This window comes from Toxorhynchites rutilus, chromosome 2, assembly GCF_029784135.1.
Source record: "Toxorhynchites rutilus septentrionalis strain SRP chromosome 2, ASM2978413v1, whole genome shotgun sequence".
Classification (NCBI taxonomy): Eukaryota; Metazoa; Arthropoda; class Insecta; order Diptera; family Culicidae; genus Toxorhynchites; species Toxorhynchites rutilus.
This window is the reverse complement of record NC_073745.1, coordinates 257,676,273-257,691,294: the sequence shown is the minus strand read 5'-3', so window position 1 is coordinate 257,691,294 and position 15,022 is coordinate 257,676,273. Positions and strand designations below refer to the sequence as shown.

The 15,022-nt window shown below is 36.6% G+C and overlaps 3 protein-coding genes across 3 annotated transcripts; 1 reads left to right on the top strand and 2 right to left on the bottom strand.

Annotated features, from left to right (window-relative positions):
• The first annotated feature begins 5,626 nt into the window (after positions 1 to 5,626).
• On the top strand, positions 5,627 to 6,044 carry LOC129768528 (H/ACA ribonucleoprotein complex subunit 3). The gene is made up of 2 exons (XM_055770248.1): positions 5,627 to 5,786; positions 5,844 to 6,044. Exons 1-2 carry the CDS (start codon positions 5,733 to 5,735, stop codon positions 5,982 to 5,984), a joined length of 195 nt encoding a protein of 64 aa, XP_055626223.1. The 5' UTR covers positions 5,627 to 5,732; the 3' UTR covers positions 5,985 to 6,044.
• LOC129768527 (transmembrane protein 223) lies at positions 6,041 to 7,031 on the bottom strand. Its single transcript, XM_055770247.1, has 2 exons — positions 6,433 to 7,031; positions 6,041 to 6,379 (listed from the first exon to the last, which is right to left on the bottom strand). Exons 1-2 carry the CDS (start codon positions 6,854 to 6,856, stop codon positions 6,084 to 6,086), a joined length of 720 nt encoding a protein of 239 aa, XP_055626222.1. The 5' UTR covers positions 6,857 to 7,031; the 3' UTR covers positions 6,041 to 6,083.
• Positions 7,032 to 10,031: 3,000 nt separating this feature from the next.
• Positions 10,032 to 12,354, bottom strand: LOC129768219 (uncharacterized). The gene is made up of 2 exons (XM_055769711.1): positions 11,649 to 12,354; positions 10,032 to 10,606 (listed from the first exon to the last, which is right to left on the bottom strand). Exons 1-2 carry the CDS (start codon positions 12,096 to 12,098, stop codon positions 10,253 to 10,255), a joined length of 804 nt encoding a protein of 267 aa, XP_055625686.1. The 5' UTR covers positions 12,099 to 12,354; the 3' UTR covers positions 10,032 to 10,252.
• Between the last annotated feature and the right edge of the window lie 2,668 nt (positions 12,355 to 15,022).

Sequence of the window (15,022 nt, the reverse complement as noted above, 5' to 3'; positions counted from 1 at the left end):
CAAATGTAACCATACCAACGTAAGTAATAACATAAACAAATCCAAATTTTTCGTCTTGCCATTCCTCATACGTCTTTTCTAAATATTGTAAATTACGAGCCACCTGTTAACTCTACCATCTTGGGGTGTATCTTCGACAGCCACTACACCAGAACGAAATCGATCAAACCAACGCTGTGCTGTGCGAATCGTTACAGTATCGGGTCCATAAACTACTCATTTTTTTCGGCCGCCCTCGTTGCAGTTTTACCTCGCAGGTAGTAAAAACGTAAAATATGGCGAATTTCTTGCTTGGTGGACTCCATCTTTGACGCGCTATAACTTGAGATTGAAAAGGACAATCACAACATTGTCAAAACGACACTTGTAGCACAGATTGTCGTCTTTCAATAGCCGTATAGTATGACCCGATGCGATGAGTACAACACAAGATATGTTTAAGTGTTGCCATATATTGACAATATACGACATTTCTTTTTCCCCAACCCAATATGAGAAAAATACGTTTCATGTTCAACTTGTTGTAGGAAGTCTTGACAAATGCAATTTCCTTTTTTATGGTCTTCTGTATTGTTTCGTCGTCTGCTCCATCATCATTCACTAATGAAAATCTTTCAAACAATGCGAAGTTGTTTAATTGAACATTACATTTCAGATTTGGGAATGTTTGCCGAGGATCGCAAATTTTAGTGTATCCAAGTATTTGTTTCAATATTTGCTAATCACTGTAATTTTCAAAGCGAAGTGAATGTGCGATATGCCCTTGCACAATTTCACCCTTTTAATGACCAAATTCCCCACCGGTTGAAAATCACTGCTCTAGAAATACCGTGAGTACAGAGTCCCAACGCACCATCTAATCATCGACTTCAAAGCCGCACATGACTCAGTAATATAGAAAGAGCTATACGGAATCATGGTTAAAACGTTTCGTTTTTTGTTTTTTCAAACTGTATATAATCGAGTCCAAAATTGTATATAATCGAATCACATATAATCGAGTCTGTAATCGGGTCCACGCTGTATATGGGCTGAACAATATCGTCAATAAAACAAATCGCAAAAAGTTCTTAGAAATCCTTTTATGTCATTTTGTTTGTGCCCCATCAAAAAACAGGCATTAATTCTTAGTTTACCAAGAACACAGAGACAAACAATATTAGAAATATGAAATATATGGTATGTTCTTATTCTTACACCAATGGAACCACAATCGATTAATATGTTTTTATATTATTTTATAGCTTTTTATACATTCATGAATTATATTCAGTTGCTTACTTTTTATTAATAACAGGAAAAAAAAATCGAATTTCATTATTTGTGTTGAAGTATCAAAAATTACAAACATGATTAGTCTTATATTCAAATATTTATTATGGTTGATTTTTATGTGATTATGTGATCAATCGATTATTATGATACAATGATTATTTCTTACAGGGAATGGAAATTTTCCAGAAATTTCTAGTAAAACTATAGCGTTAGACGAAGAAAGTGTCGATAGCGAATTGAGACAGATACAATAATTCAACTAAGGTATGAATGAATAATCCCGGTCCTAAAGAATTGATGATAACTTCTTAGACATTTATTGGAAAAATAAGGTAAGTTAGAGTGCATTTATACTTTTCTTTACATATTGTATTAAAGAGGCATTAGCCCTTAAATGCAGGGGGTCTCCGTAGCCACATTGGTTGCGCGTTCGCTTAGTAAGCGATCGATCGTGAGTTCAAAACTCAGGGCCTTGACCATCTTTGTGTTGTTACAGAATAGCTACGTCCACGCAACAATCATCAGCGATGGAGATCGATCCACCCCAGCAAACATTAAACCGTATAATTTTGCACGTACCAAGTCTTACAAGAAATCCGAATAAATCATAATCGCATATAATATCAATCAAATTATGTATCGTTTATATTTGAAATCGCATAAAATGTAAAAACTCGATTTTATATACCATTATCAAATTAAGTCGCAATTCGGTATAATAAACATCAATTTTATGATGTACATTGTACAATTTGAATCGATTCAGTACTGTAGTAAATCGTGTTGCATGCTGAAGGAAATCATGAAACAGTAAATCATATTAGATCCCAATAAAGAACATATTACATCATATTGAAATGTCAATGAAATGCTGATGCACTCGAAAGTTTTAACCGCGGTTGAATTAAATTTCAGATAGCCGCGCGAGATAGCTGGTGGATGATAATCCAGACGACCGGAGTTCGAACCCACATCGGAGCAGTTTTCACCAAACATAAGTCTGTGCCACTCCCAACACAAGTCAATCAAACAATTATTATTTCTACAAACATAAATACTCATATATAAAAATGGCGATTCGTGAGGCTATAATAAACATTTCACGAAAATATGTTGCGCCATTTGTTTTTTTTCCGTGTCTGTAATAAATCGTATATGAGTATGGCAAAGGTCGTATTTGGTGCTTTGACAATTCATGAATATAATCATATTAGATCGCAAATCAGTTTCAACATAATTGCTTTTATAGCCTGTCAAAGTTGCATATTCATCCAAACAAATTCGGTAAGCATTTGCCATGTATGTATATGGCCTCCACTTTTGCATGCATATGCCAGTTAGGCGCTTATATGCCAACCAAATTTTAGGGCATATGATATTATATATACGCTTGTTCTGCGATTTAATGTTTGCTGGGACGGTCGAAATAAGATCGATTCATCCATACAACTGCTCTGCTCTGCAAGACACATCGGGCTGCTGTTCTATAAATAACTCAACAATGATCAATCAACTGTCTCCGCTGTCCGGTGGTCTAACTGGATAATGGCAGAACAGAATGAATACTCTTACGCCTAAATGGCTACTGTGTGAATGTACCATATGTAATGGTATAGAAGGAATACTGGCGAATGGCAACTGTGTAATGTACTAATTATAGATATGATAACCATGTGACATGTACACGATTAAAATTCGGCTCCTTTACTGCTAAAATGCTAATGAGCCTTAAATAAATGGGATAAAAAAAACCCTTAAATGCATGATTTTTTGAATTTTACCGCCAACGTGTGTATTTGAAAGTGTTGCGCCAAGCTGTCAAATTTTGTTAACTGCCATATCATAAAAGTTTGTATTCAAAAAACTAAGATAGATATTGAGAGCACCTATTAAAAGTAAAAAGTACTGTGTTTGAATTACCGTTTAGAAATTATGTGAGGAAGAAAACTCTGATGTACATCATACATCATCATGCATTTAAGCTACGCAGTTAATTCGCCTCTTAGTGTGTTTATAATAATTGTTAGAATATGTATAATTAGAAGTATGTAGTACGAGAAAATACGTATTTCTAAGTATATAAGCATTTCTTCAAATACGAATTATGCTCGAATTACAGTTGCTATGACAGACACAATTATAAATGTATATTTGTACAAAAATAAAGATGTATTCGTGATCTTGTTGTGGCATATATTAGTTTTTAAAATAAGACTGCGTTTAGCAGAAAGCGACGAAGTGTCAAATGAAAATTTATAACTAGATAATTTCGTGATAGATCACAAAAATGTTGGCATCATTCGATTGGAACAATTTCATCTTACTATAGAAAAATAATCATTTTTGAAACAATTTATAAATGCCAAACATTGTCTAATCTTGATTTGAACATTTGTAAACACCGTTTACATTTCTCGCTTAACTTTTGAAAAGGTCCTATGTAACAAAAGTAAACAAATCGAGTTAATGGATGCACGCTCTTAGTTTTCAATCATTGAATGCATTACAAAAACAATCGTTCATGTATCTATCTTCTTCATCTTTTTATCGCCGATACAAAAAATAACCAATGTGCAGATTCGTATTTTAAGCACTCGGCTGTTACTTCGGACGCCACTTTCCTCCGACGCGCGGAACGTCCGAAGTAACAAAGTAGTCAAAACAACACAAAGTCGTACTTCGGTCGTTTTGGGTTTTTGTTTCTTACAGGCGTTGTTAGCGATTTCAGTGCAATTCAACGAGTGATAACAACAATAATATGTCTTCAGAACGAAATGCTGATATTTGAATTGCTGTTTAGTAGTTAGTTTCAGATTCGCATCGTGCAAGGTAATATGTCCAATGTGCAAACGCGGCAGTCAAAACGTCCAATGTAACATTTTTCGTTCCTAGGCTTCAAATTTGAGCTCAAATCACTGAACAATAGTTACGATTGGTTTTTCAGAGTTATTCTTGACTGCTAGTGGTGAAAGTAGCGATAGAGATCGATACCTTTCAATACAATTCGCAGATTAATGTTCGGGTCTTCAACTTAGTTTTTCTCGAGTTGACGAAAATGTTACATTGGACCTTTTCAAAAGTTACGCGAGATTTATACTTTTGTTGACATCGCTCTCAGAAACCCGGGCCTCACATGTGTCTTTTGGAATATCTACACTTAGAAAAATCCTCGGTCGAAAACTACCAAATACATTTGGTAATGCAAAATTAGTAGAATGTACAAATTTTTTGTACATATTGTCAACAAGCCCGCATCCCTACCAGAGATTAGTATATTTTACTCGATAACATTAGTAAGCTTGGATATTGTCATATCTGAAAACTGGTAAGAAAAGCGCGTATTAACCATTTTCATTGTTCCCATAAGGCAATACGGAGATATAATTATGATACGTGCATTTTCGGCGAGAAAATGTAGCCGATATTGGGCTTCCGAATCATGGTTCTGCTTGACATATGTGTTTATAAGTACGGTCGAAAATGACTATAGATTGGTAGTATTTAACAAACAATTCGTTATATTTACTAATTATTTCTCTCAGTGTACGGTTGACTTTGGCTTGTGATGCACCATTGGATCATTTGGGGCAACAGAAAAGTACTGCTAAAAAGCCAATTTCCAAATATTCAAAAAAGTTAAATAATATCCAAAGTAAGGGTGCTCATACACTGTTTGACCGATGCCAAATATTTGACTCTTTTTGACAGATAAAATTTGGTCAACGTGTACTGATCAAATATATTCTACACAAAACACGACAAGCAAATATTCAATTATTGGATGCCTAAAATATTTTTTCAGTCTGTTCTTCGAACCTGTCGGTACATGGTTAGGTTACCTTGGATATTTCAGTTGATTTTTTTCCATGTTCGGTGTTTGATATTGTTTACTACTGTTTAAAATTGAAGAGTGGCAAACAAAATAGTGTTTGTACAAATATCAAATCAAACCTTATCTGTCAAAAAATATCAAATATTTGACCTCCGGGCAAACAGTGTACGACCACCTTAAGAGGCAATAGAATGAAATAATTTTGTAGTCCTCCGTCAGTGCGGTCGAGTGCGGTCGAGTTATTTACCTTCATAAATGTGTTTTAGAAATTCACGCCAATCTATCTTTTGAAATTTAATTTAAGAACAAATATTATAAGTGCTAATGATTAAGCTAATACGTGAGTCAAAAATACATGAAATGATGAAAGTTTGAAGATAGTTTAAAACATTTTTAATACTGTGTGTTTGTTTTTTCTATACACTGGTTTTTATCATTGGTAGCAGCTCCATCTGTGAGAAATGCGACAGTTGTTTGCTTTCAAAGTTCCCACCTCTCTATTTTAAATCTCGGCCAGTTCATCGCTGTCAGTGGAAATATAAACATAAACGCATGTTTATTGTGTTTCAAGTTGCTTGCTGCCTCGGTTACTATACAGATTGTTCTAAAGCCTTTATTTGTCGAAATGTATCTCATGTACGATTTAAACGAAAGCGGGGAACGTGTGTACACATTGAAGGTAATTGTATTGTTTCTTTGGTGCATAAGGTATAATTAACCGATGATTCCATTGCAGAAACATAACCCCGAAGGTAAACCAACCCAATCTGCTCATCCTGCCAGATTTTCCCCGGAAGACAAATATTCACGGCAGCGAGTTATCATCAAGAAACGATTTGGATTACTTCTAACGCAACGGCCAGAACCAGTATACTAGTATCTAGAATTCAATATTAGAATTAAACCCCAGAAATAATCATGTGATTCGATTCAACTATCTTTTTTTTTTTATTTACTATTTCGCTTGATGAAAGAACTATTCTAATTTACGCTTCAGACCAACGGTGTTATCATATAATCGACTGTTGGGGAATTCACCTTTCTTATCCAAAATGTAAAAGAACGATCGGTTCTTTATTTTGATAGGGATCGTCACTCGAGCAGCTTCTCTGGATTCATGGGCTGAAATGCAGTTCATTGGCACCTCCATCATGCGGTTTTTGCCAAATGGTGTATAGGTAATCACACTGACCGCTTTGCCACCCTTCCGAAGTACCAAGAAGCGGACCGATCGTAATGTAAACATCCATGAAGCGAATAAAATTCCGTATCCTAAGAAAACATACATTAGCCGAGTGGTTGCTACATAACATCCTTACTTTTACCTATGATAAACGTCATGGTGGCAAGTCCATTCCTGTACTTGTTTTCGCCCAGGTTGATTTTTTCATACCACGCGGACTTTTCTTTGTCTTTTTCTTCCACGGGGGCATCTTTCAAAGTGGTGTAGGCGAAATGTGTGAGGTAGATCCAAAACATGAACTGACTGATGGCAAATATATTCAAAAACCTGAAGAACCGAGGATTTTCGTATTTGAAAAGCATAACATCTTTGGCTACATTGGTGTTGATATCGTAGGCGCGTGTCGACAGAGCAGGTGCCGGACGTTGTGCAGTGGTGTTAAAGTTTTTACTAAAATACAGAGCGATCGGATTTCTTGGCCCAGTACCGATGACGCTCAGAGGATTTCTAAGCCAAAAAGCGGCAAAACGACTCCTGGGCGAACCAGTTACTAACCGAAGGATCATGGTATGTTTTTTGACGGTTTTGATCTTTGTAGAATCGGATAGTTTTATTAGCGTTATTTCGCTACTATAAGTCACTTTTTCGCACTTTAAAATCTACTTATTTCTTGAACATCAATCATTCACGAATAAAGGTTCCGATAAACATTCGCCGGCTTATCACATTTATTTGTTTATGTTGTGCCTGCCGAGTTTACAGATTCCATCTTCTGTCAGAATGCCTGTATTTTGATGTCAACTTAAACAGTAAAGGCTCGAACTGATAGTCAAAGATGCCAGGTTTACAGACATGTTTTCATTTTGAAGACATTATGAAATATGCGAAGATATTTCAGTATGATAGCGTATGTGAGTTTTTGAGAGATATTATTTCCATGAAATTCTAACTATTGGGCGAAAATATCGTCAAAAGAAGTAGGGATATGTCTGTGTCAGTCGCTCGCGTTTTTATCTGTGTCACTTGTTTACTTCTGTTCTTAGTAAAACTTTTCCATGCAGAAAATCCACAAGCATATAGAATAAATTCAACAATAAAGCGACTTTTACTTCAAATTCTGGAGAACTTCAAGCGGTCTGAATACATATTGTCTCTAGAAAACATTAGTTCATTTGCGCTCGAAAATTCGGATTATTGTGTCATTGTATTTTTGTAATTTTGCTCCTTTATTTTACAATAGACCTAGATCTTTCAAACGACCACTTCACAAAAAAGGTTTTCCAATTACATACCGTTTCAATAATTAGTTTTATGAATATGGTTTGAGTTACAACCAAAACTTAAAAGCTGAAAAGAAAATGCGAATGTGAATGTGAATTAGTTTTCCTCCGATATGATTGTGAAGACATCTGAAGACATTTTTTCGTATCATGTGAAGACATTTTAAAAGATCACCTGGCATCCCTGCTGATAGTACATGCAGCAGCAACTTCGATGAGGGTACCCAGCAAACATTAAATCGCATAACAAGCGTATATATAACATCATATGCCCTAAAATTTGGTTGGCATATAATGCGCCTAACTGGCATATCCATGCAAAAGTGGAGTCCATATACATACATGGCAAATGCTTACCGAATTTGTTTGGATGAATATGCAACTTTGACCGGCTATAATAGCGATTATGTTGAAATTGAATTGCGATCTAATATGAATATATTCATGAATTGTCAAAGCGCCAAATACGACTTTTGCCATACTCATATACGATTTATTACAGACATAAAAAAAACAAATGGCGCAAAATATTTTCGTTAAATGTTTATTATAACCTCACGAATCACCATTTTTATATATGAGTATTCATGTTCGTAGAAATAATAATTGATTGATTGACTTATGTTGGGAGTGGAATATGAATGTTTAAAATGACACAGATTGATGTTTGGTGAAAACTGCTCCAATGTGGGTTCGAACTCCGGTCGTCTGGATTATCATCCACCAGCTATCTCGCGCGGCTATCTGAAATTTAATTCAACAGCGGTTAAAACTTTCGCGTGCATCAGCATTTCATTGACATTTCAATATGATGTAATATGTTCTTTATTAGGATCTAATATGATTTACTGTTTCATGATTTTCTTCAGCATGCAACGCGATTTACTACAGTACTGAATCGATTTAAATTATACGCTTATACGACACACAAACTGCATCAGCGTAATATACGCATATGATGCGGATTAAATATATTTTACGACAATGTACATCATAAAATTGATGTTTATTATACCGAATTGCGACTTAATTTGATGATGATACATAAAATCGTGTTTTTATATTTTATGCGATTTCAAATATACACGATACATACTTTGATTGATATTATATGCGATTATGATTTATTCTGATTTCTTGTAAGACTTAGTACGTGCAAAATTATACGATTTAATGTTTGCTGGGTAGAAACTAGAGATGGGCAAATCAGTTCACTTTGATGAACGGTTCAGTCACTAACCGTTCATCTAAGTGAACCAGTTCTTTTGAACCGTTCTTTCGCTCTTTCATTCAGCGGTATTAAAAACAACATAGAATGTTAGCTGGAATGCTCCGTGGCCGAGTGGATAGTATCACACCTAACATTCGAGTTCGATTCCCGTTCTGGGCGGAGGAATTCAAAATCAAAGAAATTTCCTCCGACCTGCTCTGTGGTCACGCATATTCTAGAGCTTGCCACTCAAGAATGCATTCTGTTATTTGGCATAGACATCTCAACCAGTAAAAATGACACAAGTAAAGCGCCCCATACACGCACAATACTATTGTACGAATTTATTGACATTATTATTGAAGATTGTCCACAAACGTACAATATTATTGCGCCACAGTCATATTTGTGCAATGGAATTGAATCTTTTGGAGATGATATTGAAGTTTGTGCTAAATATTGCACAAGGGTGGCTACTGACGTTCAATATTTTATCACTAGCACTTGTTTGAACCTGACAACTGGCAGAGAGGAAAATACAGGGATGCCGAACAGCACAAGATGTCATAGCTTCCAAATAATATTAACTTTCTGAAGACTATTGCCGCTCACCAGTAAAATATGTTCTTCGAAACAAATATTCTCTGAATAGTGAGATTTTGTTGGTGTAATACAAAAATATTACATATTTTCCAACAAATTGTATTTTTCTGTTATTTCTTGTCATCAAACTTCTTCAACTGTATGTACCGTAAGTACATTTAGTAGAATTTCATTTCCGTGTATTATTGGCAACCCTGTCCAATTGGTATGAGAAGTCTGTTTGTTTATATACCGCCTGTTCCAAGTTTGATAGGAAAACAGGTTTCGGAATTGTCCCTTCTATACACAGGTCTTATGTTAAATTAGAAATATGTTGAGTGATACCGATATTAGCTGTGTTTTGATCGCAGTGAGCAATAGTTTAAAAAAAAAGAAGCAACGAAAACATCGGAAATGGGCCAAACAGTGGTTGCTGAACAGAGAGAAGTACACTTATGAAGTGTTATTTAATGAGCTCAGAATGACTGAGCCGAATGACTTTCGAAACTTTATCCGAATGGATGCTGGAATGTTTGATGAACTCCTGGCTTTGGTTGCTCCTCAGATTGAGAGAAAGGATACTATTATGCGAGATGCTATTCCTGTAAGTCAACGTTTATCGACAACTTTACGGTACCTCGCAACAGGAAATACATTCGAAGATCTTAAGTTTTCTGCTGCCGTTTCACCGCAATCAATTGGCCACATTGTTATAGAAACCTGCGCGGCTCTGATTAACAGCCTCAAGGAATACATAAAGGTAAGCTCCTTTTCATATACATATCTATGTAACAATTATTATGTAACAATGCATTATTGAAAAAAATAATAATAATAAAGAATTTTATGAAAACTTATATGACATATACGACTTCTTATAATTTTTATATTTATTGAAAAGTAACAAAATGGGGTTTCGTGTTCTGCTCATCAACTTCTAGGTATTGGTGGCTGGGTGATGAGATATATTCAACATTGACTGGAGTGAACGATCGTGGGGGGTTATTGATAACCACCGAGTCACGGTGTAATGTTCCCATTTGTCCCTCGAATAATATTTCATTGATGAACTTCTTCGCTAACATCTGCTGAATGGGCTCCATTTTTTTAAGTTCTACTCCCCAAGCTGCAGCTATTGTATCGTGATCGTCAGGTGATTTTTGGAGGCGTTTGCAAGCCAGTTCCATCAGCTCATCTGTTATATTTCCTGTTTTCTTTCTCTTCTTGAGTGGTCCAAGTTGAGTCTGCAAAAACATGAATAATACATTAATTATTAATAATAATTCCTGTTTTTTTATATTTAATACAACATATCTGTTCAATTGATTTATTTTAGCTACCAACAACAGAAGAAGAGTGGAAAGAAATCGCACGAGACTTCAATGACCGGTGGAATTTTCCGAACTGCTTGGGAGCGGTAGATGGTAAACATGTTGCGATAAAGAAACCTCATGGCTCTGGATCACTTTACTTCAACTACAAGAAATTTTGCAGTATTGTGATGATGGCAGTAGTGAATGCTAATTATGAGTTTATCATGGTCGACGTGGGAATCAATGGAAGAATATCGGACGGCGGTGTCTTCAATTACACAGAATTTGGAAGAGCATTCTCTAACAAATTAATTAAAATCCCGGAAGCTTCACAATTACCGAACAGTGAGAAACGGCTGCCATTTGTTTTGTTGGGCGACGATGCTTTTGCGATGACGGACAATTTCATGAAACCCTACCCTCTAGCAGAATTGTCATTGGATAAAAGAAATTTCAACTATCGATTAAGCCGTGCACGTCGTGTTGTAGAAAATGCCTTTGGTATTTTGGTCAGTAGGTTCGGCTTATTTCAGAAACAAATATCACTGTCCCCTGAAAAGGCTGAAATTCTAGTTATGACTTGTTGTTATTTACATAACTATATACGAAAACGACAACCACGAACCTACATTACTAGGAGTGATGTAGATGATGAAGATTTACAATCCGGAACTCTCACAAGAGGATCATGGAGAAAAACGGTTGCGAATGAAGGAACACCTCTTCAGGCTACTGTGTCCAGAAATGCACCATCAAGTGCAAAGATTGTGAGAGACACCTATTGTCATTACTTCAACAATGAAGGACAATTATCATGGCAATTGAAAGCAGTTTCATGAAGTGAAGTGGTTTTTCCCGTAACACCCACTTTTATAACAAGATGATTTTTATTGTAATTCATTGTATGATTCTTATTCACGATACCATGTAACTATAATTAAAAATGGATACAAAATAAAAATAAAGGACTTACATTGATCTCTGTAGAAGCTCCTCCATAATTTATATTGTCAATGACCTCGATCCCTGCATCTTCACAATAAGTGTGTCCAGAATCTAGAACCGGGTTCATCGAACTGATTGAAGCGGTTGGTGTTTCCTGGTTCTGAAGAAATCTCATTTGTTCGAAATACCACAGCGTGGGTTCAACTTCCTCTGCACCTGCACCACTTTTTTCTGCGTCTCGAATCCTCTTCAGCTCTTTCCGGAAGTTGGTCCGCAAAGAATTAATTTTTTTTATAACATCTTGTTTGTCGGCATCGGGAGCATTTTCTCTGTATTTCTCTATCAGCACGTCATACTGTTCAATTTTCTTTAGACGGTTTGTGTAATCCTTGCACTTGATGTCCCATAATGCCGGGAGTGAACGGTAAACCTCGATAAACTCGAGAATAAATTGCCTGTCGGCGTTTTTGACGGCCATCGCGACTCACACGTCCTCGAAAAAAAGTCCGTGAAGTTTTTTATGAGAACACTCACTTTACACTCTAGACGATGCAAATGTAAACATAAACTTTAACATTCATTGACACCAATTGCACAACGTCGCCCGTAGACCATGCAATATTATGAGCGTTGCACAATAAATATCTAATTTTTTTGATATCATACAATATATTGTACAACACTTCAATATCAGAAACAAACGTTCAATTTTATTTCACAACCTCCTGTGTTGTGCAATAATATTGTAGATGTATGGGCCGCTTAACACTACGTTGAGACGGCGAAGTTCCTCTGGGAACGTTAGTGCCATTCAAGAAGCTGGAACCCAACATCAATAGACATTTATTCATTGATATCGTTGGATTAGATGGGAGATTTTTTGATTCGTATGGGATTCACATTTTGTGGGGAAAGATAAGGTGCTTCTTTTTCGAAAGTCGCAAATGTTTGTATGTCGTATGTGGAAATATGTTTATCAGCCGATAATAGTATATGTAATAATTTGATGCGCACAAAATATGTGCAATTTTTCATATTTTCTGTCAGCACAAAACACAGGTTTCATGTAAGATTATATTTCATTTCATAACGGTTCATTCAGAGAATAAATCCTGCAGCGATTTTTTTTTCAATTTTCACTAAAATCAATCATACAAATAACCACGATAACACGCACACGCAATAGGCCAAACAATGGATTGAAAGCAACGAAAAAACTTTTTATAAACTTGTCCTCACTAGAAGATTTTATGTTTATCAATTCATGAATCGCCCCAGCTCCCTCAGATTTTTTTTCTGATAATCAGGTGATCAAAATGTAGCACTACGATGATTACCTGAACAGCACGCACACAGGAGACCGGGACGTCCGCGGTGCACACGACCGACGCGATCGGTGCAGTGAACAACGACGATGGACCACCTCCTACGATGGGTGTAGTTAAAAAGGCCATTATTCAGCTAAAGAACCACAAAGCAGCTGGATAGGATCGCCACGCAGCGGAGCTTTTCAAGGGAGGTCCATGAAAATTTTTAGAGTGTATACACTGATTTATAGTCAGGATCTAGGTCACAGATCGTCTACAGGAGGAGTGGAAAGATGGTGTAATCTGCCTCATCTATAAAAAGATAACAGTTAGCCACGAATTGATCCAATTTTTGACTTTATTAAGATTGGAGAAGTGCTGGTCAACCAGACCATGTTGCATCGATCTAAAAAGGTAGTAATCGGACGGAGCAATGTCTGGAGAATACGGTGGGTGGGATAGGACCTCCCATTTCAGCGTTTCCTAGTATGTTTTGATCGGTTTCGCGACACGCGGCCGAGCATTGTCGGGCTGCAAAACAACTTTATCGTGTAGTTGTTCGTACTGTGGCCGTTTTTCCTTCAGTGCACGGCTCAAACGCATAAATTGTCGTCGGTAGAGGTCCCCCATAATAGTTTAACTTGGTTTTAGCAGCTCATAGTACACCACACCCAGCTGGTCCCTCCAAATAGAGAGCATAACCTTCTGGCCTTGAATATTCCGTGTGGCCGTCGATGTTGATGCATGGCCGGGGTATCCATACGTTGCCCGACGTTTAGGATGGTTGTAATGGATCCACTTTTCATCGCCAGTAACGATTCGATGCAAAAAATTCCTTTCTTTTATGCCGTTGGAGCAATTGTTCGCACGTGTTCAAGTTCTTGTGGCGTTTGTGACGGATCTTGATCGAGCAAAGCCTTCAATTCTTCATCTTCAAACTTTTTTCGGCGGTCCGGAAGGTTCTTCGTCTTCCAAGTCAAAATCACCACTTTTAAACCGTGCAAATCACGTCTGACACGTTCGCTTAGCTGGAGCATGGTCGCCATAAACGTCCACCAAAATGCGATGACTTTCCGCAGTTGTTTTTTTTCTTCATATTGAAGTAGCGAAGTAACACTCCCCGCAAAAACACTCTCGTTGGTACGAAATTCTACATATTCGAAGTGGCAAAAAATTATGTTGTTTATGCTTCAACTTTTCGAAATGTACTAAAAAAGACGCACAATGACAGCAGCTTTCCAACGAATGTCTGGAAATTTGATTCACTGGAATAATAATCAAGTTGCGCCAACTGTTGTAAAACCGAAGAAATATACCGGTACACCTAATAGAATCACGAGATATTCCATGTGGTCGTCTTACCCATAGTAGTGGCCACCTTACCCTGCATGATTTTAGTACAGGTCGGACTCGATTATCCGGAGACTCGATTATCCGGGATTCGATTATCCGGAATTTTAGACTCGATTATCCGGAGTATTTTATTTTTGATTTTCGGAAATTTTGAATAATTTGTATAATAATTTTATATTGAATATGGGTATCAAAAGAAAGGGCTTGACTAGTAGAATGTTGTTATTTATGAAAAATGAAAATCCAAGATGGCGGCCACTACAAAATGGCGGATTACATATTTTCTCAGAACCCCATCAATATGGGTATCAAACGAAAGGGCTTGACTAGTAGAACACAGTTATTTATGAAAAATGCAAATCTAAGATGGCGGCCTCTAAAAAATGGCGGATTACCTATTTTCTCAGAACCCCATCAATATGGGTATCAAGTGAAAAGACTTGACTAGCAGAACACAGTTATTTATGAAAAATGCCCGAAAATGTATCAAAAGAAAGTTCTCGACTAGTAGAACATAGCAGATAATGAAAAATCCTATTTCAAGATGGCCGCAGTCCCCAAACAACTAATTACTTTTTGAATGGTTTCATTCAGCTTGACCTGTTTCTATGTATGTTTGAATGTTTGTTGGGTTGTCCCACAATAATGGAAAATTGACCCCGTTCCTGTTGAATGATTGATCTGAAATTTGGATCATACATTTATTTCTACTGTCATTATAAAACTGCGTATTCCATGATCT

Coding starts and splice junctions, on each gene's coding strand:
- LOC129768219 (XM_055769711.1), bottom strand. CDS start 12,098: ATGGCCGTCAAAAACGCCGACAGGCAATTTATTCTCGAGTTTATCGAG. Junction 10,607..11,648: donor GAGCTTCTACAGAGATCAAT/GTAAGTCCTTTA, acceptor ATGTTTTTGCAG/ACTCAACTTGGACCACTCAA.
- LOC129768528 (XM_055770248.1), top strand. CDS start 5,733: ATGTATCTCATGTACGATTTAAACGAAAGCGGGGAACGTGTGTACACA. Junction 5,787..5,843: donor AACGTGTGTACACATTGAAG/GTAATTGTATTG, acceptor ATTCCATTGCAG/AAACATAACCCCGAAGGTAA.
- LOC129768527 (XM_055770247.1), bottom strand. CDS start 6,856: ATGATCCTTCGGTTAGTAACTGGTTCGCCCAGGAGTCGTTTTGCCGCT. Junction 6,380..6,432: donor CACCATGACGTTTATCATAG/GTAAAAGTAAGG, acceptor ATGTTTTCTTAG/GATACGGAATTTTATTCGCT.